General features: G+C 31.3%; 1 protein-coding gene and 2 long non-coding RNA genes across 17 annotated transcripts in view; 1 reads left to right on the top strand and 2 right to left on the bottom strand.

Annotated features, from left to right (window-relative positions):
- Nucleotides 1-27,911, bottom strand: part of LOC144850261 (uncharacterized) — a 121,706-nt gene that overhangs the window by 64,292 nt on the left and 29,503 nt on the right. The window lies entirely within an intron of this gene.
- LOC144850242 (uncharacterized) lies at nt 172-26,961 on the bottom strand. Its single transcript, XR_013614061.1, has 4 exons — nt 26,637-26,961; nt 20,597-20,904; nt 16,424-16,675; nt 172-1,621 (listed from the first exon to the last, which is right to left on the bottom strand). It is a non-coding gene; the product is annotated as an uncharacterized LOC144850242 (long non-coding RNA).
- Nucleotides 474-27,911, top strand: part of LOC144849295 (CLIP-associating protein 1-like) — a 61,310-nt gene continuing 33,872 nt past the window's right edge. For 10 of the 15 annotated variants that reach the window (XM_078706358.1, XM_078706348.1, XM_078706356.1 and 7 more), the window contains exons 1-10: nt 474-580; nt 3,591-3,830; nt 4,829-4,907; nt 7,808-7,851; nt 9,605-9,661; nt 10,159-10,250; nt 10,966-10,977; nt 11,549-11,624; nt 14,056-14,153; nt 14,804-14,874. In XM_078706358.1, coding sequence (XP_078562484.1) covers nt 3,648-3,830; nt 4,829-4,907; nt 7,808-7,851; nt 9,605-9,661; nt 10,159-10,250; nt 10,966-10,977; nt 11,549-11,624; nt 14,056-14,153; nt 14,804-14,874 — 712 coding nt within the window. In that variant the 5' untranslated portion in view covers nt 474-580; nt 3,591-3,647. The other 5 variants (XM_078706351.1, XM_078706361.1, XM_078706359.1 and 2 more) reach the window with 5 other exon arrangements.

Below are 27,911 nucleotides of genomic sequence, written 5' to 3'. Positions count from 1 at the left end.
TGCGTTAAATGTAATAGCTAGCTAAACGTAACTTTACCTTGTGTATTTGTTTTAGTCAATTAGTCACATACATACAAAAATGAATCAAAACATTGGTACTTATGTAATAAAATTTATTAAAAAATTAATATTGTATATTTTATTATTTTACATTGGATTAAAATAGTTATTAGGCGCGGCTAGAATAAAAAAAAGTAGCTATGGTATTATTCGTTTGAACAATAACTAGACCTAGTATATAAGGGTCTAATTTATTTAAAAAATACTTTCGGCAACATATTTATCGATTAGACACTTTAATCCAATATAAAGTATGAAATTAATAGATTTATGTTGAAAATTAAAAATGTATCGTTATATACGTAAATTCATTCTTTACGTACGATATCCCCCAATTTTATTATTTTTGCAAAGGGCATTGAAGCGTGCAATCTGACGTATGACGTCACATATTTGAAATGTACACACATAAGATGGCGGAATCGACAAAATGAAATAAATTAGTCAACACATAAGATTTGCAAGCATTATTTAGGATTTATACTATAACTATATTGCATCATTTTAATCTTTAAATAAGGTAGGTATGAACATGGCAATTAATGGCGAGTGGCAAGAAAAGCATTGCATTGAAAGTCGGATGTTTATCTTGGAATTACACCACCACCAAACCAATAATACCAACGATGTGGCAGCAGCCCTCTCTCAGCTAGAGTGTCACGCTTGCTCGACCTCTTTATGATCGTGGTAACCGCGCTTTTTTTGCGGACACATTGTCTAGGCATAGGCCTAGACCGTGTGCCTAGTCTGCATCATAAGACTGAGTATTTTATTACAGGTTTTGAAACAAATTTTTGATTGAACATGATACATCACTAACTACAACTTGGCCTAAATACTATACTGACTGTACAGTGTACTAACTGTTTGTTGGCCTCTATCTAGCCACACACATGTCACAATTAATTAATTAATTAATGACAGTTGTTTATAATTATTTACATGCTAATTAAACTTAATTACACTGTACTTTGTTCTTATTAGTTAAATTAAATTAGTTTATTGTTGAAGTGCTACTACTCCAGTCCATCAATCAGTTTCAATGTTCTTTATACCATCATAAATCATAAAGTTGTCTTTCAACTTTACTTTATAACAAAAACATTTAAAATGACTGTAAATACAGAGAAATGATCAGCGGTCCAGGTAGCAGTTGGTCTAGGCCAGGAACACTCTTCCCTGGTCTAGGCCTAGCTACAAATAAAATATAATAAAGTATATATTGAAATCTAACCATGAAGTTATAATTATATGAGTAAATTCCATGTAATTGTGACTGGTAGGTTCATGCTCAGGGTGACAGTACAACATTTTACATTAAAAATGTAAATATGAAACCTTGACACTTTTTGTTGAATGTTTTTTAGTTAATGTTGCAATTTAATTATGGTATTGTTATGTGTGACATACATTCTTTAGAGATTTGGCATTCTGGAGATGTCTCACCTCTCATCTATTCATTAATTAGAATGTGTGACTCTATAACTACTTTACTTTTGGCCTTAGTCATTCTTTTTACTGGATATCCCATCTGATGATAACATCTTGGTTCCATTGCTTTCTGAAAGAATAATTAATAGTAGAAATTTAAAGTCTGACTTTCTAATAATATGATATCTAACATACAATCTTTTAAAAGTTGATAAAAACCTTAATTTATTTATCATGTTGGAAAGTTGACATTGTGTGTACAATATAGATACTATTATCCCAAAATCAAACTCTGTGAAAACCGGAAACTCTCCCAACATGTTGTTAAAGCTCAAAAGATCACAAATTCAACAACAAAACAGTGGAGCTGTAGCTAGGTGGTTAACATGCTTGCCTTCCAATCCCAAGGTCCGGGGTTCAATCCTGACCTAGTCCCAAGGTTGTACCTCACAACTTTTTCAACTCCACTCCCTACCCCTCAATTGAGACAACTATATTATATAGCTCTCTGTATCTAGTCTGTATTGATAGTGCAGTACTATTAATTTCTAATAATTTTGTTAAATTTTTAAAAAGTAATTGTGCAAGAAATCCTCATCTCATGTGAATGATATGTTTCCAAGGCTAATGATATCATGCAATGAATTCAAAGCTTGCCTTATATGCACCCAACTGTCCACTTTGACAGTTAACAACACAATAGAGAGCCGTAACAATTGATTGATACAAAACAACTATTGTAACAAGTCATTAAGGAGTGAAAACAGAGCCTTGCCAGCTTTAATAAGTCATTCATTGCTTTGGGACTTTTTAAGGTATTGTTGTTAGTGTTTGTATTTATAGAGTTTCAAATTATACTAAGGAATATATCAAATGGTAAAGTAAGTTTAACCGAACAAAATGGCAACATTTGTGTTGCATACTGTAGTGTAGACCTATATTATGGTTTCATGATGCTACTGTATATCCTTGGATGTAATTTATGAATTTATGTTTCATATTGTTTGTCATTAATTTTGTAGCTAATAATGTACAGGTATAATGTACAGTACTATGTACTGTTCAGTATTTTCAGAGAAGTGTATTTTGAACCAATTCCATATTGAAATTTATACAATAATAAATTATAATGTTAATAACATTTTCATTGAATGACAATCTTTTGTCTCAATTAAGATTAAAGGCAAATTTACACAGATGAATGGTAACGGTAAGCGGAAAACCGCGTAGCTTTTTCCATGTACAATCTGGTTCTATCTTGAGTGGAAACAGACCGTCTGCTTCGTGTTGTGTGTAGGTAAACGGTCATAAGAAAAAATAGAGATTCTATATTTTTAGTCTGTGTAAATTGGCTTTGTGAGTGACACAGATTTGCTACCCTGTAATGTTTGCCTTTCCTATTTGTAATGTTTTAACGTTTGATATACATTACTGATTAAACATAGTGTAGATAACATGAATTAATAATCTATACAAGAGAGACTGCTTGAAATGCAACACGAGACCCATTAGTATTGACTTTGTATAATGACTAAAACAATGTGAGCATCATTAGAGAGACCGCATTTGACTACAGATTTAACCATACCATATAATCCTACCCCTAATGTGACGCAAATGAATTGGGTCATTTTCAATTCCATTATTAAATACCGTATATCCTATTCTATCCTATTATGGTATAATCCCATCCCGCTAGAACACAAAATTGGGCTGACTTTAGGGGGTGGGACTACTATATACCAGGGGACACCCTGGTTCAGGAAAAATGATTGGTATGGTAAGCATTTCTTGTAAAAACCCATTTGAACTGGATAGAGAGAGAGTCAGGACTACAGTACATCCAGACCAAAAGTCAATAGTGGGACTATACCCAGGGATATGCCTGTTTGTGAAATCAGACATAGGGATTAGACCTAAAGTGGGATTATTTCGAGGATATACGGAAATAATAATCTTCCCCCTCCCAATTTTGTATCCATACCTCCAGAGAATTGTACTTGTTATTATAGTGTATTACAGTTACTGTATTATACAGTAGCTACTGATTACGAAAAAAAAAGTAATTTCTTTACAAATATGTTTCCTTTTTTTTACAGAAGAATGACAGTAAGTCCTTAATTTTGCTGTGAACGTGATTCTGAACGAGAGTTACGATGGGAGAAATGTCATTGGATGATATTGCGGCAAAGGTTCTGAGATCCGACACACAAGTGCGCATTCAGGCTAGCAAGGAACTGCAAGAGTACCTTGCGGTGCAATCTAACCCTGTCAAATGCGAGAATCTTGACAGGCTCATTGATGGCCTAGTAGGATGGGTCAGCAGCAGTAATTTTAAGGTACAAACATGTTTATACTGGTGTTGTTTTAAATTTCAACATACAAAATACATTACATGAATAAAAGGCCAAGTTTCTGATGTCGGTTTTATCTTATTAGCAAACAGTACGTCATCTATTAAAGTATTTGACGTTCGATTGGATATGTTTTTTTTTGGTTATCAAACTTAACGAGAAAACACTTCCTATAGCCCATGTGACTATGATAATACTAATAGTAATGATGTATCCTATATATTTAAGCTTAGAGTTTGCAAATTTTCTTTTTGTGTTTGTATGTTTGTAAGAATGATTTTCCGAAATAAAAGAAATTGAATATCAAGAGAAGTTATAAGTTCATTTAAAAATGTCAAAAAAAGAACAATTACTACTAGCTGCTAAGTTTGTTTTTCTTTACATGTCAATGCAAATGTATTGACCACACAGTTAAATACTGCCAGGTACAGTAATTGTATGGTACTTTGTTTTGGTTTTTTTAGTATAAAATTACTACAGAGTATTCTTATTTGTCAAAACACTGGTCACACGTGTTGGAGGTTAGTGTAATTCAATACCTTCTAATGGTCAACGTGGACATTATGATGTAACTGAAACTTTTGCCGACCATTAAAAAAGTGATTGTGACTCTTACAGCATTTGCCTTTTAACAATACTGTACGCATATTGTTGCTGTTTTACGCAAGCTTGTTCGTTACATTGTAACTGATATTCAGGCAGGATGGACTTCTTACTCAATTCCTCAACACAGCTTTTTTTCTATGTTCAGGCATCGACCAAACAAATGACACAATAATGCGTAGGTCTTAGGTTATCGGTTATCACAAATCGAAGGTTTCCCTAATGACGAACCATTTAAAGCACATTACTATTTCATCAAAACTTGTGCAAATCATTTTATGACGACTAAAATGAAATGTGTTAAACTCTTGTTTTGAGATTGTCTCTGTGAGTGTATAGTAGAACTTCTATCTAATTTAATTAAACATTTTTCTTTTCAGCTTTCGTTACATGGTCTTAACTGTCTCATAGTCCTTGTGGAACGTATGGAGGAGAAATTTAGAAGCCATATTGGAACCGGTAAATATTAACAAATTTTAACTTTAGACGAACAAATTTAGGATGGAAAACAAACATTGCCAAATTCTCTCATTACAGCTACTGTACAGTACTGTACATCCCTGGATTAATTTAAAACGATTATCTAACTGTCATTTCTACTGTAGTATACTAGGTCTGGATAATTATCACATGACAATCATGGAACTGCTGCCCTTTTAATAATTATGCAAATAACTGTATTGTTGACATTTAAATATATACAGGCAGTTTATCTTATCACAATTGTTTGCATCACAATTTATGATTTATTCTGGTATCAATAATCTCTCTGATTGTTGGGATAGAGCTAATATTAGAAATATTGAGAAAAAACATTTTAATACTATTAAAACATTCTAGTTCTATCCTCACACCCAGTGTATGTTTTTACTGTATGTATATTAATACCTGTGTGGGAAGTGTACATTACCTGTATGGGAAGTGTACACACAAGAAATTTTGCAGAATTTTATTAGAAAAATATGGATGAATTTGCAAGGTAGCTTTCATTCAATAGAAAATTCTAGTTTCCATAGTGATTACATTGCTCCTGGAATAATTTCCATGGTGATATGAATTTTTATTCATTAATTAGTTATAACATCAGTTCCATAAACTAAAGGAATATGTCAATTAGTCTCAATATTCAATAACTAAATAAAATTGTTTACTGAATTTTTTGTCATTAAATTAGATAAAATCCATTCAACTGTCATTTAACATTTAATGTGGTCCCAATTATCCCTATTTCTTTACTGTTCATACAATCTGTATTTTTCTGTGGGGAAAACCAGAAACAACCCCAATGTAGATGTCACTGTAGTGTCAGTCCAGTTTTAAGCTCTGTCTACACTATCAAACTAGTTTGACAAAACAAGTGTAATGTGCCCAAATATGGTAGTGATATGGCCAAATATAGTAGTATATGACATCATCATGTCCATATATGGGCACATCACATTTTCTGTCACATAAAGTTTGATAGTGTAGACAGAGCTTAAGAAAGTTGTATTCTTTTTCTAGGTATTTTCCTACTGTACTTTGTGTAGTCATTAATTAATAAACATGTAGCACATAATAATATTCATATTGCTGTGTCCTTAATCAAATATTAGACCTCCCTAGAGATTTTTTTTATAATGCATTTAGTACAAATTGCCTTTAAATCATAATAATTATGACATAATCAAATTAAAACAAGCGTTAATTTGCATACCAAAGCCAATGTACCTGGTATAATGACAAATGAAATGCAAGGTCAAATGGCGGCCAAGGTCACGTCCTTGTTATATTACATTGCTACTGTGTAACAGATGTTTTGCTAAAAACTAGTTATTTCCACTGATTTTAGCATTTTTTTGAAAGTAGTGTGTACATCTTTAGTATTTGTTTTGTAGTTTTAATTAAACCCGACGTTTATTTGTACTAAATAATAGTAAATCATTAGAGTACAGTAATGTGTGATGATACTGTGTTAATATTAATCAGTAATTCTGATATAAAATATAAAAATTGATTTTTCTTTTTTAGAATTTTAGTTTAGAATCAAAACAACACATTGAACATTTGAATATTTATTTGTTGGACTATGCAAGTGAAAAAAATGACCATAATGTACATTGAATGTATTGGAGCTGTAGCTTGGCGCTTGCCTTCCAATACCAAGGTCCAGGGTTCAATCCTGACCTAGTGTCAGGGTTGTAACTTACAACTCTTTCTACTCCACTCCCTAAAATTTATTTTATAAACTATAGTTTCTTACTGTTAAATATGAAAAACAATAAATAACATTATTTTAAATAATGCTAAGTCAAATGCAAAGAATTATAATGAATATTTTAAAATCATTTTATTTCGTGCATGGAGGTCCTCCATGTTTTTGTGTATTTGATTACAAATTGCAATGGAATGTCATGAAACATAGGGTTGAAATAATTTACAAATATCACATAATACAAGAGTTGTCATTGCAGTACACTCATAATAGTATTGATCAGTGGATGGCACCGCTAATTGACTTCCATAATAATAATACTGGGATTTGTAAAATGCTCCCATGAGCTGTAAATAATAGCTAAAGCACAAGGGTTATCTATACATTGTCGGTATTGAGCTTTTATAACAAGTCCATGATTGATTTGGGAAATTAAAGCCAACACAGCAATGATCTGCACATCCGTAAATTAATTATTTTTCTACAACATGATAGATCATAAAGCGCTGTCTATATTATCAAACTAGTTTGACAAAAAAAGTGCAATGTGCTTAAATATAGTAGTGATTTATGCCCAAATATGGTAATGATATCATCATGTCCATAAAAACTATGATTTGCCCAAATATGGTAGTGATATTCCCAAATATGGTAGTGATATAACATCATCATGTCCATATATGGGCACATCAATTTTTTTAGTCACATAAAGTTTGATAGTGTAGACAGATCTTAAGAGTATCAACTTATTTTTGTTCCACAGTCATATTTTTAAAAAGCCTGAAACTATTGTATCTCAACAAACTGCGATAGAAATATTCATCTACTGTATAGTACTTTTCAATTTAATATTTTAAAGAGAATAGTAATACTGTAGTATCCCCTTTCATATGTTAATTCATCCAGGTATTGTTATGAAGTCCTTGTAAAAATGTCTTTAATCTTTAATGATGGATTATACCACTTTCTATGAAGGTGATAATATTCAAGGGGGTTTATGTACAGTTGAATTAAAGTACTTTTTTGACCATATTGAAAGTGTCCATGTTTTGAGCCTAGGAATAATGGTAGTTTATCTGAGATGTACTGACTATTAAAATAATTATTCATATGAGGCTAAACATAAAAAGCTAAAGCTTTTATATTCTGGTGTTTTTTTTTTCAGTAATGCCTGCAGTCACAGATAGACTTGGAGACAGTAAAGATCAGGTAGGTTAACAAGAAATACCAACTGAAATACTTTGCTTTCTGAATATGCAGTTGTTGAGTTTTTTTTTTTTGTTAAGACAGAAACACAGAGACTGTTAAGGGAATAGTCTATTATGTGTCTAGCTTACCTAGATAAAACAGACATACGCCTTATCCCCTTCAAGTTGATAACATAAACATTTCCTGAACTCCGCTCCAAGACAGTTGTAGGTATCGCCCGTGATCCGGGCCCTTGTGTTTACTCGGGACATTATCAGTCTAGGCCTAAGCTAGAAACTTTCTTAAATCATGTATACCAAAAGGTCCTCCCCCCCCCCCTATTTTTCTAAAGGTCTCCTTTATCTTTATCCTTGACCTTAGCAAAAACCTTTGCTGTTCTAAAGTCTCCTTAACCTTTATCCTTATCAAAAACCCTGACATGACAGTGCTATTTAAAATGCTGTGCCTCTTAGGAGTTAGAGGCTCAGGTACTCTATTCCTTCTTAGTTACTCCTTACAATAAGTTATTTGTTGACTGTCAATTGAGACCTTAATTCAGCTCCATTAGATTTCTTTAGCAAGCCCAATGTCATTGACATGCCTTCACCAAGCCCCTAAACAATCCCTTGTCACTGTGCTGTTGGTTTAAGTTAATCAGGTTACGGCAGAGTAAACTGAACACAATACAATTGTTTGTTCCCTTCCTACTCATGTGCTAAATGATATCAACTTCTAGTTTCTGGGTTTGTAAACTTGTAGCTAATTGTATTCAATGTATATGTTGATGTCATTAATTTGATCTCTGTTATGGATGCATCTTTTAATTAATTAAATGTGGGTTGGTATTATTATTAAGTATACAGTATCTACTGCCCATCTACATACTGCATAATGACTTTATGAAAGTTAATTTCTATACAATATCAACTATTCGTTAAGCTTTGTCTACACTATCAAACCAGTTTGACAAAAAAAGTGTGATGTACGCAAATATGGTAGTGATATGACCAAATATGGTGGTGATAGATATGACATTATCATGTCCATATATGGTCATAAAGTTTGATAGTGTAGACAGAGCTTTATACAGATAGAGAGAAAGGGTATTTAAATTATATTTTAAAAGGACATTTTGAATTAAATTGATAAAATCAGTTGATAACTACATAGTCATTATTTTTAGTGCTCATATATTGTGGTATGGTATGTTGATTGATGCAATTAATGGATAGGATTAGTGTGTATAGTTCATTTTTTAATATCAAAACACAAAAAGTTTTCTTAGTAAACAGTTAATGTTTACTTTTATTCACTATGCTATTTAGCTTAAGCAGTGGAACAAATGATAGGACATTCCTACAGTTATGAAGCCCTACTTAATAGTATGAATAATATAACTGGTAAAATCTACAGTTATGAAGTCCTACTTAATGGTACGATTAATATAACTGGTAAAATCTACAGTTATGAAGCCCTACTTAATAGTACGATTAATATAACTGGTAAAATCTACAGTTATGAAGCCCTACTTAATGGTACGATTACTATAACTGGTAAAATCTACAGTTATGAAGCCCTACTTAATAGTACGATTAATATAACTGGTAAAATCTACAGTTATGAAGTTCTACTAAATTTGTTGTACTAAGTAGTACGATTGATATAGGTAATAAATAGTTTCTGCTAGTAGTACGATTATTACGGGTAATAATACAAAAAATAATTTGGGAATATTGTTATTATTTTCTCTTAATCATTTTCTTTAAAAACATAGGTACGAGAGGATGCCCAAGCTTTGATACAAAAATTGATGGCTGTATCATCATCACAGGTTAGTATTAATAATCATTATCATAATTATCATCATCATTATGTATCATCATCATCTTCATACATCATACATCATCATCATACTGTACATCATACATCATCATCATCATCGTCATACATCATACTCATCATCATCATCATACATCGTCATCGTCATCATAATCATCATCATACATCATCATCATACATCATAATCATCATTATCATCATCATCACAAATTAGCAAACTTTGTTTATCCACAAGTAAATCGTTCTGGTCCCTCATTAAACCACCCCAGAGGACACTTCTACATGTAACATCATTTCCAATCTTTTGAATCTCCTAAAAGGTAACTAATTTCTTTTGTAAGTACCTCTTTTTTATCCCCAGTTCTTCCTCGTCAGCTAAACTACATAAATGGATTAAATATTTCTATTCCTTGTACTATAAAGTATAACATTTTAAAAGACAATACATAGTATATTTATTATAATTGGTAAAAAATGTTTTTCTTGCAGTATGTTTTTGAACGACTTATGAAAGCCTTTGTACATAAAAATTGGAGAGTGCGAGAAGAAGTTTTAAATTGTCTGCAACAAACAATAAATATGTAAGTAATCTGTTAAGAATATCAATCAATATCAATCAATATCAACATGATAGCACACTATTCTGACAAAATTTGAAAAACAACCTTTAATGTTAATATTTGATTAAAAGATTATAGTTGTTTTGTTGAAAAATTAGCATGGGGACTTATACTTAATGAAGACATGTGGAGTTGGACATAAAAATCAACATGAAATGTAATGCTGTGGACAATTTAGTGCAATTAACACAACAGTAGGCCAAATCTGATTTGATCTCATTATATTTTAGGATTTCCTGTGGAGATACAAAATCTGTCTACTGCCCTCTATCCACAAGCTTTATAATTAAACAATATCAGGGAAGAGAAAATTCCCTGACAATATAAACATTGGAAAATGCAAAGGAAAGAAAAGATTTAGAATTTTAATTGAAAATCTGCTTTTAATTAACATTTTAAATGATAATTTTAGTGAGTACTGTACTCGACTTGCTACCCCTAAATGCTTGAGGATCAGCATATACCATGTTAGGCCTACTATACAGGTATCTAATTCAGTATGGTACATCTAAATTCATAACATTTGGCTTTCTGCCCTCTATAGTTTGACTAAAAAGTTTGTTTGTGTATCTAAATATAAATTATTATTATGATAATTGTGAAGATGTTTTACTAAATTTATTGTAATATATTAATAACTATCGTTCAATTTTTATTAATGCTACCATCTTGGCAGTGAGAAGGACCGGTATGCTATTCTTTAATTTATATTACTTTTATCATCTTTTATATGTGGTTAAAATCAAAAATTCTAAAATATAGTTTCTGTGTTATGTTTTAGGTGTCCTAATTTGTTTGTTCATTTATTGTTTGCTGATAGGGTATCACTCAGTATATGTTGTTATTCATGTTTTTTGTACTGTATTAGTATCACATTTTATCTGTAAATTCCTCATTTTTTCAGTAGAATGATGCACATACACATTGTATTCTTGTAATTTGATACATCACTTTTAATTTAAACAAAATCATGTTGTAGAATTTCCATAAACATGGACATTTTTATGAGTTTCATTCGGTTGGGTATTGTAGTTGCTGGATTAGAGTTCTTGAACAGAGTGCAAACTCTAGTTGAATTGTAATTGTTTGTTACTACTAAGTAATTACTTGGTTTGGTTTTAGTAGAATATTTTCTGTTGGTTTTTGGGTAACACGGTAAGACTCAAGCTATCTCTGCACAATTACTACTACTATCATCACACTGTTAATTAAATTGTGTGTATGATAACATTGCTGAATGTGTGCTTTTGTCATTTCAGATACGGAGCTGGCTCCCTCGTTCTATCAAAGCTTGTTCCATCCATTTGTAAACTCTTAGGGGATCCCAACAGCCAGGTAATATTTTAGTCTGATTACCCCTTTTACACCGCCAGTAAAAATGCGGAGTTGATCCGGAATTGTATAACCCGAGTCGTACCCGAGACGCAAAAATGCGGAAATGTAGGCCGGTGTAAACGATGTAAAAAGTTACCCGGGTCGCTGAATCACCCGGGTAAGTGATGCGAAATTTATTCAGCGTCAAGTCAACCCGGGACGCACCCGGGATGAACCCGTGTTTGCGGTGTAAAACGCTCAGGGTATCTTTACCCGTTTGTTTACTATCCTCGCTCACTATAGTATTTAATTTACATAGAATTAAGATAAGATTGATTTTGTTTATTCGCTTTAATTTATTAAATAAAACTTATGGTTATTTATTATTCATTTTTATTTCAAGATATTATTCTTCACGAGTAGACTCAATTTTTGTGTGTATTGCCATAAAACAAAATTGTAGGAGGTATAATGAGCAGACCGTTACTAGGGTCTCTCTTCGTGCGATATTTCGAATGATCTAGAACATTTACACGGGTTGGTATTTTGCAGTGTAAATACACGAAACCCGTGTCATTCCCGGGTTAATGAATCAGGTGTGAAATGGAAATTTATCCGGACACGATCCGGGTTTGTTATAAGCTCGGCGGTGTAAAAGGGGTATAAGAGCCAATTTACACAGACGAGCATTAACGGTAAGCAGAAAACCGTGTAGCTTGTCCCTTGTATCTAATGTCCTGAGCGGAAATGGCTGTCAAGTATGCATTTTGTGTATCATAAGGAATAGCATACAGTAGAGTCAATATTTTTGTAACCGTTGCCTCTCGTCCGTGTAAATTGGCCTTAATGAATATACAAACTTTTTCTACTTTGTTCTACTAATATAATGCACTAAATATGCTGTACTGCCTTCAAACTAAAGGCCTACTGTATCCATATTTGAACTATGTATACACACTGTAGTGTACTGCCTACACTTTATATTATTTGAATATTGTACAGTCTCCCAATAAAAACTCGCTAAAAACCTTGTGGTCCAAGAGGTCCTAAATTCATTTTAGCCATTAAAAACACATTCCGAATACAAGATTTATTATGCCAGCGCAAAGGTGTCCGGTATTGAGAGAGTATTATGATTTTCATGACTTTTAAAATTTAATTTTATACCGGTTTTGATTTTTATTGCAAAACATTTTAATGATCGTGTGAGACATCAGTGCTTTTTTCATGTCTTCTACAATTTATGTTTGTTATTGTTTAATATTATCCGTGACCTTCAATCGTTATTAAATTAGAAATCATGTATACTAGTTGATGAGCTAATTATCGCTTCCAACCGATGTATAAAACCAGTTTGAGGAATGCTAATTGCTGCTATAAATCAACGGATTAGGTAATGCATTAACGGCGACGAGGGCACACAAACCAGTTGAAAATACCTGACATGATAATGAAACTTGTCAACTTCATCTTTTGAAAAGGGTAGAATTAAAAGCTAAAGCTCGCTACAAACACGGATAAACGTGATGATCTCAAAATCACCTGGTCCTACGCGTCACAATTAGGTCGTTAGATAGCTTCAATGCGTATATTTTGACGCAAAACGAATCAGACTTTTTATATGTCGCATGGTATTTTTAAAAAGACAATTAGTTTATATATGATTATTAAAATATTAAATGGCATCATTTGATAACGAAGAAAAGGTAAGTATAAATAGTTTTGATAAATTAATTTGATGACAACTCATCTAACCTAGTGTAAATATTTAACATACTTAATTTGTTTATCCAGTGCTCTTAAAATTAATGTAAATTAAGGTAATTTAGAATTAATAATTTAGCATTCAAATTTAGCAATTAGTAATTTAAAAAGTAAATTGTTAGTAACTATATTGATTTGAAAGAGATGTATAGAACTATCTGAAGCTGATCAGTAAATAATATAATAAATTACATAAGTTAAGCTATTTCAAGTATGCCGTCTCACAATTATGTCAATTTTGTCCTTTCCCCTTCAACATGCTGACACTAAACTTGACCACAGAAAGAAGGGGTTTATTGCGTTCCCAATTTATTAGAAAATAAGAAATATCCTTGCGGAGATATGGATTATTTCAAAACAACCTTTTCTCTGGCATTGAGAAAACTAGAAACATTCCCGAAAACTAAATTTCTTAAAAATCTATTCTGAAAATATTTGGCTAGCCATAAAGTTGTTGTACATAGTTTCTTAATGGATACTTGACAATAATAATAACCTTTTAAAACATTGTTTTTATTATCAAAGTTATAGATATATTTAAAGAATGTGAGATGAGCAAATTCCACATTCATTGCACTTTGATTATCATTCACTAATTCCTATTTGTTAATGTCGGTAATTAAGATTAATTAAGATTCTTTTAATGACATGTAATTATCTTTGTTGTATTTTCTGTTTTGTTCCATAGGTAAGGGACACAGCGATCAACACACTTGTTGAAATATACAGACATGTTGGCGAGAAGGTGAGGGTAGACTTGGGAAAGAAAGGAATACCATCATCAAGGTAAGTTCAAAGGTCAACATGAATGTGAATAATTTAAGTTCAAAGGTGAATATGAATGTGAATTAAGTTAAAAGGTCAACATGAAAGTGACTAGCTCGTGTGTTGGTGGATGATAGTAGGTTTTATTTTGCAAATCTATGGTCCTTCTTCATTTATAAATATAGTAGTTCTTACGCTCAGTCTACACTATCAAACTAGTTTGACAAAAAAGTGTGATGTGTCCAAATATGATAGTGATATGGCCAAATATGGTAGTGATATGACATCATCATGTCCATATATGGGCACATCACATTTTTTTTGTCACATAAAGTTTGATAGTGTTGATATAGCTTTAATTTAAGCAATTTTTTGATTGATTTTGTGCTATACTTTTTTTGTCATAATTTGATTTTAGTATATTTATTTATAATTTTTCCTTTCATGTTCTTTGTTTTTGGTGACAATATTTAAACTAAATTTAACTTCTTATTAATGAAATATACATACTTTTAAACATTTTAAATATACTTGTGATGCCTACTGAATCCATAAATAACTTTTCAAATCTAATTACTTAATTGTAATCTTTGTGAGATTACAGACATAAAGTTATTGACTGCCGAATGCAAAGAGGATAACAAGCGTTAATTCTGATTGGTTTATTTCAGATTATCAATAATTTATGCAAAGTTTGACGATGTGAAGCGATCTGGCGGAATGCTCGTTAATCCTGAATTCGGTGAGTAAAAAGACGATTGTAAATACCCATGAGAAATAACGATCAATTTCATTGCAGATTGAGCGCAAAATAACTAGAAATTGGGTCAAAGGTCATCTGACATGGAGATATATAGAGTCCTTAAAATTGTATTATTTTCTATTACATTATATAATAATATAGTAAAATCAACACTTTGTGTGGATCTTGGATTTTTGCACTCTTTCAGATTTTGTATTTTCTTCATCAGCTCAAAATGTGTTTTGTCCTTTTAAGTTTAGTATAACATTCAAATTCATATGCACACTATTATGAGTGTTAGAAGCTGAAATAGAGATTTCCAACAGGTTTTAGATTAGTGGTGAGGCCTTTTGTGTGATGCTAGGGTAGGTAGAAAAATCAGGTACAAGGCCTAATAAAAAGTATATTTTGCACGATTTTATTAAATGTTTTTCATTAATTTTTCCATGTTTTATTATCATTTTTCTCAGTTTATTTTTTTTCCATTGAAATTTTATGAAATTCCTAAAGAATTTGTAAGTTATTTGATATTTAATTGCTTTATTTCCTGTTTGTGTTTAGCGAAACTGGGAGTGTTCATATAAATAGCTCATTGAAATTTGAATATCGTTTTGATACAGTAGATTTAGCCGCCATGGACGTTTAGTTAATTTTTTATTATAATGATAGAAAATGCTGGTAATTTGGTAGTTTGGCTCTGTTTTTGTTGGTCACTGTTTAGTCAACTTAAGTGTACAAATATTAATTAGTGTTATACTGTGTTCGCATTTATAAATAATTAAGTATATTAAATAAATAGTCTAAGTTATTCAGTGATATTTGTAAAATGTCCAGTGTGTGATATATTATTTTAAAGAAAAATATTTATATTTAAAATATTTGCATCATACCACTATACTAAGATAACGTAGTGCAATTACTCACAAATATAAATATATTTAAACTATAATTATTAATATTTATTGAGGTTTTTGCCCTCTCTACCAACACTTTGTATAAAGCTCTGTCTACACTATCAAACTTTATGTGACAACAAAATGAGATGTGCCCATATATGGACATGATGATGTTATCACTACCATATTTAAGCATATCACTACCATATTTGAGCATATCACACTTTTTTTGTCAAATTGGTTTGATAGTATAGACAGAGTTTTAGTAGATTGTGACATTTCCTTACATGAGCCCCAACTAAGGAAAACTCATTATGAGTTAGTACATTTAAAGTTAACATATAATATAACTAAGCTTTAAGGAATATTTTTGCCAAGAAACAGCAACACATCTATTTATAAATATAATATGCATTCATTACAAATACCTTAAATATCAACAAATTTAAATCCTCTTCTCTTTTGTTTAATTGTTTTGTGTTTACCATAGCCCGTTCGTTGGATCAAGTGGGTAGCGTTTACTTCCTATAACTGTGGATTAAGCTAATTTAATATTCATAGCTAAACCATCCCAGTCTATCCTAAACACGACAGCATTTTAATTTAATGCACATCAAGTTAATATTGAAAACAATAAACAAACAATTTCTTACCTGTTTGGAGTTCCCCACCTTTTCAAGCAATGAGAAATAACTCTTCTTGATTATGAACTTGGTTTTCTTGAATGACTCACATATGCTAGGCTTATGTCAAGGCCACTTTAAAGCTTATGATTGACTTAAAACACCCTTTTTTCTCTCTATTCAGCATTGTAGTAAAACTTGATTGCATATTGCTATTTCATTACAATCAGCTTTCTGATCTTTGACCTCTGTACACATCATGACTTGTGACAATCCAACGTTCTATACAAAAAATACATGCTCTGTCAAGTAGGCTGTGTTTAGATATAGCTGCATAATTTCCAATATAGCTGAGACAGGAAGTGTTTATTATACTCTTTGAGCTTAGACCTTGCTGTTACTTTATAGCTGTATTATTATACAGGATGGGAATAATGTATGATATATAATACATAACCTTTAACCTCTCTGTTTCCTGACGGTTTTCCTAGTCATGATCTAGGACTGAAACAGAATGGCTGACGAAAAGACCAAGAAGATCTTGCATATGATAGAATGCATGTATCGTAAGTTAAAAGTTTTTTGATTATTGATAGGTGACTCATAGGTCCAGACTGACTGCTGGCTGCCTACAGATGTTTACAACATAATGTATGATCAAAACTATTCCAATGAATTGTATTACATGCTATTCTGTATTGTATGTTTGATAGGGCTTTAGGTAGATTTTGGTAGATTTAGGTGCAAAGTTTTGGTATGACACATCATGTCACTATAATAATAGAAGGATGTAAAACCCCAATGTTTCTATGACATCAATTCCATGACGTTGATTTCTTTAATAGGAATATTTTGATAGATGATTGTTATGATTTTTGGATCAGGTATAGTTGGAGGAAGAGGCATTGAACAGTTTGACAGTTGGATTAAAGATTAAAGCTCTGTCAACACGATAAAAAAAATGTGATGTACCCAAATATGTTACTGATATTCTTTAAATATGGTAGTGATATTCTTAAATATGGTAGTGATATGTCCATGTCCATATATGATCATTTTTTGATAGTGTAGACAGAGCTTAATAGAGGATTAATACACTTTAAGCATGCTTAAAGTGAATGTCATTGGGTATTGCAAATTCAGATGTGATTAATATTTGACTTTGCTTTAGACTAGTGTGTTTTTTTAATCATGACATTTAATAATAATATACTATTTTGGAATATTATTACAAAAGATTGAGAATACATATTGTTTATAATACGTATTGAATGTTCACATGTAATTTTGTTTCACTATATAAAGTAGACCGTCCTAATTCTAAATTTTCCTGTATGTAAAATGTTTCAAATTATTTATCGTTTATATCTTAAGCTACATATCAAACTTGATGTAACAAAAACATGTGATATACCCATATTTGGACATGATGATGTCATATCACTACTATATTTGCACACCTCTATATTTGGGAATATCTCTACCATATTTTGGCACATCACATTTGTTTTGTCAAACTAGTTTGAAAGTGTAGACAGATCTTTAAACACATTGTATGGTATATTTCTTGAGATTGGCGACTTACTCACTGTATAGATAAATACCATCATATGATGGTTGAGGACATTAACCTTAACGTGCCAAAAGTGAAATAATATTCTTTAGATTCTTATTCTCCAATGACATGCCCATAAGGCGTAAAAGAAGTTGAGACATCCAACATCTTTAATTGTTTGTAGACAACCTGTTGATCCAAGACATATTTTTTCATGATTTCATAATTTAATATTAATTCATGAATGGACTGGACTGGTCTCCCAGAGGGCTCAGTTATGATAAGTGACTGTGTGTGTACTAGTACTCCCTACTCGTCTCGAAAGATGTAATGTAATACTGTAGGTTCTTTAAAGTCCACATGAGCTAGATACACTGGACCTACGGTTTGTAGTCCTTATCTGAGAAGACTTATATTCTATTCAGTTATTAATGTCATATTTGATGGATTCACATTTTATACAGTATATTTATTAAAACATTGTAAAATTACACTTTCAATTTGTTTACAATAATAAATATATTCACGGCCAATTTAACCAAATCTTATAATTCCTAAATATAATATTTGTTAAGGTAAAATTTAATTATTGTAGGACGAACCTTGATGAAGTATTTTATTGATTTTTATTTATTATTTTTCTGCAATCTGTTTTGCTCATACAATACCTCTCATAAAAATAACTTGAACTTGAACAATAATGTTAAATGTTTTTAAAACATACAGCAAATAAAGCAAAGAGGTTTTCAGAATATAAAAATATTTTTGGTGGTATTCTCAGTAAATACTATATAACAATTTGTGTATGACTAATTAATAAGTCATCTATTGAAAAATTTGTTGGTTGATGCAATGATAATGTTGTGTACTATACTTGTAAATAATTGATAGTTAAAAATGTCAGATAACAACTAGTAAAGTAAATAGCAGAGTTCAGAGAAAGGTATTTTAAATACTAGACAAATACAGATAAATATGTCACCTTTATTGTCCTCTAAGATATCAAAGTAATGTCAATTGGAAAATTACATTTTAATCTGATAAAAAAACTCAAATTCATTATACAAATTTATATACAAGATTTATAGATAAAAGGAGTTGTTGTTCATGTACTAATACAGTTACAGAACTTACATTTAAAAAAAGTATATGTATCAGTTACAAAGGGACCAACTGTCATTTGTCTTGTCCAAAAATGATTGGTTATACTTTATGCTGGGAAATACTTGTGGAAAAACCCAACATAGCATTTAGACTTTGCTCATTATAGAGAATGTACTGCGACCTGACCTGACCTGACCTCATGTGTTTGTATGAGTTGCCTTCCACTCATCCTCTAGGCCTACACACAAAACACATGCACTACTTACTTTGCCTTAAAACTAAATATTGTTTGTAGTAGCGCCCTCTATTTTATAAAAAACACATGTATATGCCCTCTATTGTTAGGCAAATATTGATAATGTCATTACACTATTACAAATTAATCAATGATACAGCATTACAGTATTATATTAGAGTAATCTTAATGAAATTTCTAACAGAACAAAGAAACAACTTCTTTGTTTGTTCTCTCTTTATGAAATCTATTGTTACTTCCCTTCTGTATGAGATATTGATGTTCAGTCATGTTTTGGTCAAATTGATTAAATGTGTTTAATCTCTAATCTTCTATTGCAACATTTGTCAAAACATTTTTTGTAATTACTGATTAATATGAATTAATTGACCCTACTGCTAAATTGTGAGTTTGAAATAAAACTATACATTTATTCTTACCGGCAACAAATGATACAATTTTTTTGTTAATATTGCGAAATATTGTTACGTTATTATTTGAATTAGAATGGCTGGTGAACCTTTACAAGTACAAACTGTTATAATCAAACATCTGTTTGAAATGATGGACAGTTTTCAACATCTTTGTCCATGTTTCTTTTCATTTCATTGTTTTTGAGGCTCAGTAGATTTTCTAACACCCATTGTCATGTCACTAACTGAATCAAAGTTACACCATTCAAAATATCAATCATTCCCCAGTCTATTGTCCAATTCACACCTTTGTATCCTCTCGTAAACAAAGGATTTCACTCATTTAAACATAGTTTTTAATTTGGTAGGAATGTTGAATATCATATAGCAATCATAATCTGGTCATTCACTCGCTGACCATTCCACTGGACATGATGAACCATTGTGTTTGACCCTTTTTATGCTAATAGGATTATTTACTGTTATTCGTAATTTATTCATGCGAGAATATTCAAATTAATTGAAACTGTTTCATGGTCTTTGAATTGAATATCTTGTTGATCTGTTGTGTATCATTTGTATTTTATCATTTGTATTTTATCGACTCATGGGAATTTTCAAACTAAACAATATAGAGACAAATATTTTGTAATGATATTACTAAAAAGATAATTTAAACTTTAAAATGAAAGATGACGCACAGATAAGAAAATACTTTCTCAAAGGTTATGACCTCCGGTGAGCGGATGATGAATAATCAATACAATGAGCTTAATCAGTAATTATCTTTGTTAGGAGGGAGGATTTAGATCTCGGTTTAAGCGAGTGTGACAAAAGACTAAGAAAGTGTTGTGTGTTAACACAACCAGTTGTGAATGCAATTGTTCAATGCTTACCTGACCTGGTCTAAATAGCAACTGATACCTCACCAGCTTTAGATAGTTCAAGGTCAAAGGTGACATCCAGAGCTCTTCTTCATCTCGGTGAATCTGTCGGTGTCTGCCGTACATGGTGTACCGCTGCTCAACGTTTATAATTAAGTTTAAAGTCCGTCAGGGATGAATTGCGGTCATTGGTTTCTCCTGCCTTGAATCTTAATATTAAATATTGATATTTGCTCTTCGGCGTGTGAACTTCTCCCATCTCTATTCAACCGTTACTTTTCTCACTAAGCATATACATATTCTTGATGTTATCAGTCAGGCTGTCAGATACAATATATTACGAGAGGCTCAACCATTTTGGAGTTTGTTTATTGGAAATACTATAGCAGATTGTTGTACTCATGGAACCAGTTGTAAACCCAGACAGAACATTTTCTCATTATTAGCAACTTGGCCACTTGCGAACTAAAATATGTTTGTCATATTGATCTTTGAAGGTAAACGTAATTGTGATATTGCATGAGCCTGGCTTTTGTACAGACAGATGTGAAGCTGATTATTATACAGGGAATATATAAGAGGAGGAATAATTACTGCTTATATGAAGTTAAGTTAAATTTATACCGTTGAATTGAAAGGATTTTACGAATTGTATCAGCGATGAACCTAGCCGTGAACTCCTAGCATTATTATTATTACTACAAGTATTTACACATTAGACAGTCTCGTGGGCCTGTCATAATTAATGCTGATATCAGACAATGGAAAATAGAAATAGGGCGTCGTTTCAACGAGATGTATCCACCGTTTTGGACTTATTATCGGATGGAAATCCCATGCCTTTAAAAAATGGATGCTTGGACCTTCAAGATAATCTGTACGATTTTGCCGAGGAGATGGAGTGCGATATGAATGATGGGATAGGTAAGGTGGTTGTTGATTACTCGTGTAGGCAGCCATGTTGGATGTTTTTAATGAGTCATAATATGCTGCTTTATATTGTGAGTTCATATTCTTCAGCCTGCATATAATTATGATAACATGTTGTTGGGTTGTTACTGCAAGGATTAAAACCTGAATAATATAGTATAAAACATGGTATAGTACACACCTTATTTGGTGTTTTACAGTGTTCATAGGTGTGATAGGATGTCTGTCATCATTACAGGTATTTATTTTACATATTCGTCTATAATATTACTGAGTCTCATAGTAATTACGATATTGTGTATATTTTGTCATCAATTATGGAAGTTTTATTAGAAATTTTGTTCAAGTCTTCAATATGTGTGGGTTTGAAAACCTTTTGGTACATTTGAATTGATACAGTTAGAAAAAATTGGTGTATTCTGCAAAAAAGTATTTTTATGGTTATTACAAAGATGGGTGTGGCTTTGAAAAGCTTAGGTGTGGCATCAACAAATTCGTCTGGATTTTAAAAAAAACATGTGTTTAGAAAACATGGATGTGGTTGCAAAAAGCATGGATTGCTCTTGAAAAACAACTGTAGGTGTAGTTTTGAAAAGTCATGGGTGTGGTTTTGAAAAATTATGGGTGTGGTTTTGAAAAAATTATTGGTGTGGTTTTGAAAAATTATGGGTGTGGTTTTGACAAATTATGGGTATGGTTGTGAAAAAGAGGATTGAAAACATTTCATGCTTGCCTGGTACCAATTACTCTTGTATACAGTATAACATGATAAAGGTCGCAACTGAAAAATGATGTGCATTATGCTTTCCAAGTGTGAAATATGCCTGTGTGTCTTTAACTAAAAGTAAATTGTATCTTTAACAATAAATCTATAAATATCGGGGAAATTCCCACAATTATTATTAAGAAACGTATTGAGTTTTTCTGATGTGAAAATCAATAGAAGCATAGTAAAATAGATTGTGTAAAGTTCAAATTATCAATTCAAACCCTAAACTGCAACATTTATTGTGAGAGTCTTTGACTGTGTAGAAAGATTGTTGATGTTTTGAAAGTAAAAGTCCCAGCAATTTACAACTCAACTGTGTTAAAAATAATTCATATATTAATACAAATTTATAATGAATTGGCTTTTTAAAATAAGTTCACACTTGTAAGAACCACAATTGAATTGAATAGGAAACCTCTATTAGAATCTAAGCCACAGCTTTCAAGTTGTTTAGGATTAATGCCAACAAAAGTTAGTTCATTCATTTATTCATCAGGTGATACTATGACCGGCCTTGTTGCGTCTTTCTTTTTGTCTGACCGAATTAACACGAATTTGTTGCACCTTTGTTTATTTACCTCGACGGAAATGTCTCGAAACAAAGTATGTTGTCAAAGCTTTTTGTTCTGCGTAAACCCACGATCTGCAGCGATCACCTTGGGCAGTGATTTCCTTTCGCGATTTTAACTAATTTCCTATGACTGGTTTGTGAATTCATGATTTGAATTAGATGCGCCATAACAATCAGATGCTTCGCACCGTCATTTTCTTAAAACAATGGCGTTTTTAAAGAAGAAAACAAAGTTTAATTGGTGGGGAACTTCTTCTAGTCCTCCTGGTAAGTTGGATCACAATTTTTGACTTGTTCTCGGATTGCAGATTTGTTTGAATCGATGATTCATATTTTTTCTGTTGGAAGTTTTGAAATAAATAGATAATGTAAAGTTCTGTCTACGCTATCAAACTAGTTTGACAAAAAAAGTGTGATGTTCCCAAATATGGTAGTGATATGCCCAAATATAGTAGTGATATGACATCATCGTGTCCATTTATAGGCACATCACATTTATGCAAGTATTAGATTCTGAAGAATGTTGTACAAATTTGGATTTTATAGTTAAATTGTTTGTAGAATTTTATTAAGTACAGTACAATTATTCAGATTTTTTGAACATTTTATGATTTTGATAACATCAAGATTGATGTTTGTCGTTAGCTTTGTTTTTATTTTGTGCATTCTATTTGGAAAACAGGTTGTTCTCAACAGAAAATCTGTTTATAGGCCAATCCAGAGGACCCAGATGTCCCAGGGCCCCTAAATTGTTAAAAATTACAATGCAAAAGATAGTACATTTGGTTCAGTACAGCTCTTCATTTTATCATTAGACCCTGGGCTTATTTCAGAATCCCGGATCTCCCATTGTAATTACTATTTATTCAAATGGTAAATGTTAATTAACGTCATTTTATAAAAACTTGTTCGTTGAGTACTATGCTCAATACAATTGGAAAACTATTCTCCACTGTTCCTATCATAAACGCAAGTTTTTACAAACACTGTTTTTTAAAGCATTTCGGGTATGCTACAATAAAACCTTGTTTACGTGAGAGCATGCAACAATGTTTTGTCGTTTTTAGTAACTTTATACAGAAATGAAACATTCTGTTTTGTCAACCAGGTTTTATTAATATTAAAGATTAGATCTTATAACCAATAAACAAAATATTGTGAACTTTTACACTTTCATTTTTATTAATGAATTTTTACCCCTGATTTTAGCGTGTGATTATATTTTTAATGTCATCACTACTCTGCTTTCGTCTTTGTATTGATACTACTGTATTACCGTATTTTATTCGAATACATGCCCCGGGATGTTTATTGTTCAGAGGGGTTTTTAGGGGGGGGGTGGGTATTTTTAGAGGGACATTTATTTGGGAGAAGCGTTTATTTGGGGGATGCGTTTATTTGGGTGAGGGGTAATTTTTTTGTGTGTAATATGGTAACATGTGTAATCAAATAAATACCCCTAGATATGAAAAAATACAACAAAATTAATATAAAGAAGTGATAAAATTAATAATTGTAGGGTCTGGAGGGAGGGGTGTGTTTATTCGAGGGAGGCGTTTATTCAAATAAATACTGGTAACTACTGTTATTACACCCAAAGACACTACCTTATCACAATGTTTAATTTGTGTAATCTATGGTCTCTACCTCCTTCAGTGTTATTTTCAAATGCACCAATATTTTCTCTGCATAATGACATCCTTTTAAAAGTTGGTTATTTGCCAGGCTTAATAACTTTTAAATTATTAACTTCCAAATTGTCTCCCATGAGTAATATAATGCAACGATCTGACTTATGGGTTGTATCCTGCTTTATAGTGTACATGTAGCCAAGATCTCAACTTGTGACTCGTTTATATGTATTTTGATTACTTTTTGAGTTAGGCTAATGAGTCACATTGTTTTTTGATAATGGTTATTGTGTTGTTTTTATTGGGTGTTTGAATCTAGCACTAATAATATTCTATTGTTATATACAGTTTATCTAAAAAGTTTCTTTAAAATGAAAGCATTGTACACAATTATTTAATGATAAAGTTACTGTAGGGTTGCTTTTATGCTTTATCAGAAAAAAAAGCATGGTGAAGATATGGACAATATTAATACAAATATTGATTAGTGTTTTTAGTTTTGGTACCAATTACCAATTATTGATCGATTAGTGTTTCTAGTTTTTGTACCAATTACCAATTATTGATTAATTAGTGGATGTGGATGTAGTTGTGGTACCAATTATCGATTAATGTTTCTAGTTTTTGTACCAATTATCAATTATTGATCGATTAGTGGATGTAGTTGTGGTACCAATTATTGATTAGTGGTTGTAGTATTATTTTGCTTTTATTTCATCAAAATGATGATGTTTGTGTTTATAAATGTATTCATAATTATTATAAAGAAGTGCCAAAGTATGATGATAGATTTACCTGTTGCTGTAGTGATATAGAAAATGTTTTTTGTCAGCGTATTATAATAATCTTTATATAATCCTTCACAAGGATTAATAACATTAAAACATAATTAATACCAATGTTATTATCAGTTTATTAGTGTTTTATATTTGATTTTAATCCATTATTCTCAGTATTCACAGTGTAGCTGCTGTGTAGTGTACTGAGGCACAAGGCCAATTTAACCTCATATCACAACACTTTCCAAATATGGATATATTTATCGGTGATTGCTATCTACTATATTTATAATTAATTTAATATAATGCATCAATGTTTTATCACAATGTTAATTTGATTCAGGAATTTAAACATTTTTATTTCTAATTCCGTAAATGGTAGGATTTGAACAATGTTTTAATCCATAGAATCCTAGTATGTTTAATTGATAAACTGGTGATACATTTGATTTAAATATTTTTTCATAACTGCTTTTCAAATGTTATCCTTTTTTTTATATATTATATTTTATATACCTCTAGTTGATCCTAATCTGGACCAATAACATTTCTTGAATCTTTCTAATTTCATCCTCCACCTCCCTCCATTTGAACCCCTTCTTACCCTCGCCATGTAAACCCTTTTTAACCATTCAGTGACAAACCATTTATCATTAGACAGCTTATTAATTATTGACATGTTGAATTTATATGAATTATAAATATAATTATAATCAATTTTAGCATTATGATTTGATTGATTTTTATGAGTATCAAAATAATAAAGTCTTTTGTTGCAACATTTATAAAGGAGAGAAATTTGTCATAACTGACTTAATTAAGCATGAACTTAAGTTATTATGGTATTGACTTAAAGCCTTATATCATCAGGTTTTTTCTGTCTACACTATCAAATAGTTTGACATAAAAAGTGCCCAAATATGGTAGTGATATGCCCAAATATGGTAGTGATATGGCATCATCATATCCATATATGAGCACATCACATTATTTGTTGTCACATAAAGTTTGATAGTGTAGACAGAGCTTTAGTAATATAATAAATTGCTTTACTGATTACATTTCTATATTTTCTAGGTGTAAAGAAAATTTGAATTGAGTAAAACAAGTAAATACACAACATTTAAACAAATAAGTAACAAATATTAAAATAAGTTAGTTTTTTAGACTTATGAGAGAGTATACTATCTTCTTTAGCTTATTATTTCTGGTAATTAATCTTTTTATATTTGTGATAGTAATGGAACTTATGTCGCAGCTGATACCAATTTTAATTGGTCTAATTGTCATTGAATCATGCTTCAGTCATCATCAGATATTCCACTTGAAATATGTTACCAAAACTAAAAACAAATTAAAAAAATCAAAATACCTCAGTTAGCTACTACTACATCATCAGACACAGATATTATTTTTCAAGCTTTAATTAAAGTTGGCCGGAACGACAGTACATAACTCGATTTGACGCAGTCTGATTCGGAAAATTTATTATTAAGATGCGCAAACCGGTAGGCAGCAGCACAGGTAGGTTGTTAATCAATATTAATGCACTGGCTTAAACAGAGTGAATATCAGAATGAGATAGATAGTGAGGATGAGTAGTGAATCCTGCTTGTACCGAGCAGTATGCTAGGCCGCCGGCGACGGAGTCATCATGTAGTCTTATAGCATGCTACTACTGTCCAATGTTGTAGGTTTAGTATGAATTTTTCTATGGAGGTTATAATCGAGGGGCCTGAGAATGAAGGTAGGATTCACAAGTATTTACCTTAGGCTAAGTTTGATGTGCAGTTATTTTGAGTCTCTATACCATTGCCACTTTAATCAATCACTATTTGATTTTGCCTGCAACTATATTAGATTGTTTTCACATTAGTTTATGTGTCAAAGGTTATTCATATTTCAAAATTTTGGTAGTAATGTTTGTCGTTGATTTTAACCAAAATCTTCTGTCTGAATTTAGCCTAAATTAAGGGGTGGGATTACACTCGAGTATTGGATTATATTGATTGTTTTTTACAAATAAGCAGACGATCACAATTATTTTTGCTTTTTAAAAATGTGTGAATTCTATAAAATAATGTAGAATAACATTAACACATTGTTTCATCATCCTAAAGCTCTGTCTACACTACAAACTTTATGTGACAAAAACAGGTGAGGTGCCCATATATGGACATGATGATGGCATATCACTACCATATTTAAGCATATCACTACCATAATTGGGCACATCACACTTTTTTGTCAAACTAGTTTGAAAGTGTAGACAGAGCTTTACATTAATTACCAACATAAATGTAACTTTATGTTTGAAAATGGCCAAAGGTATTATTGTAAGTAAGCCACTTACAATTGTATACTAGGAGGACAGGTGAAGATCTAATATAGCTGTCTAGTTGAATGATTGAAACCCTTTGACGTTAGATAGTGAAGCAGAAATTAGACAAAACATTCTGAAGTATATTGTATTCTTGTTCATAATTGTTAATATCTACGAATAAATTAACTTGTTCAGTCAGATTTTACCTGTCTGAACTAACTTAATTAGAATAATATAATTTAATTTATGAATTTACATATTTATTCTTTATACTGGGTGACGAAATATAATAAAAATATTCCTTTATTCCTTATTCAATTTGTT

Source organism: Antedon bifida, chromosome 1, assembly GCF_963402885.1.
Source record: "Antedon bifida chromosome 1, ecAntBifi1.1, whole genome shotgun sequence".
Lineage (NCBI taxonomy): Eukaryota > Metazoa > Echinodermata > Crinoidea > Comatulida > Antedonidae > Antedon > Antedon bifida.
This window is presented reverse-complemented; position numbering and strand designations above follow the sequence as displayed.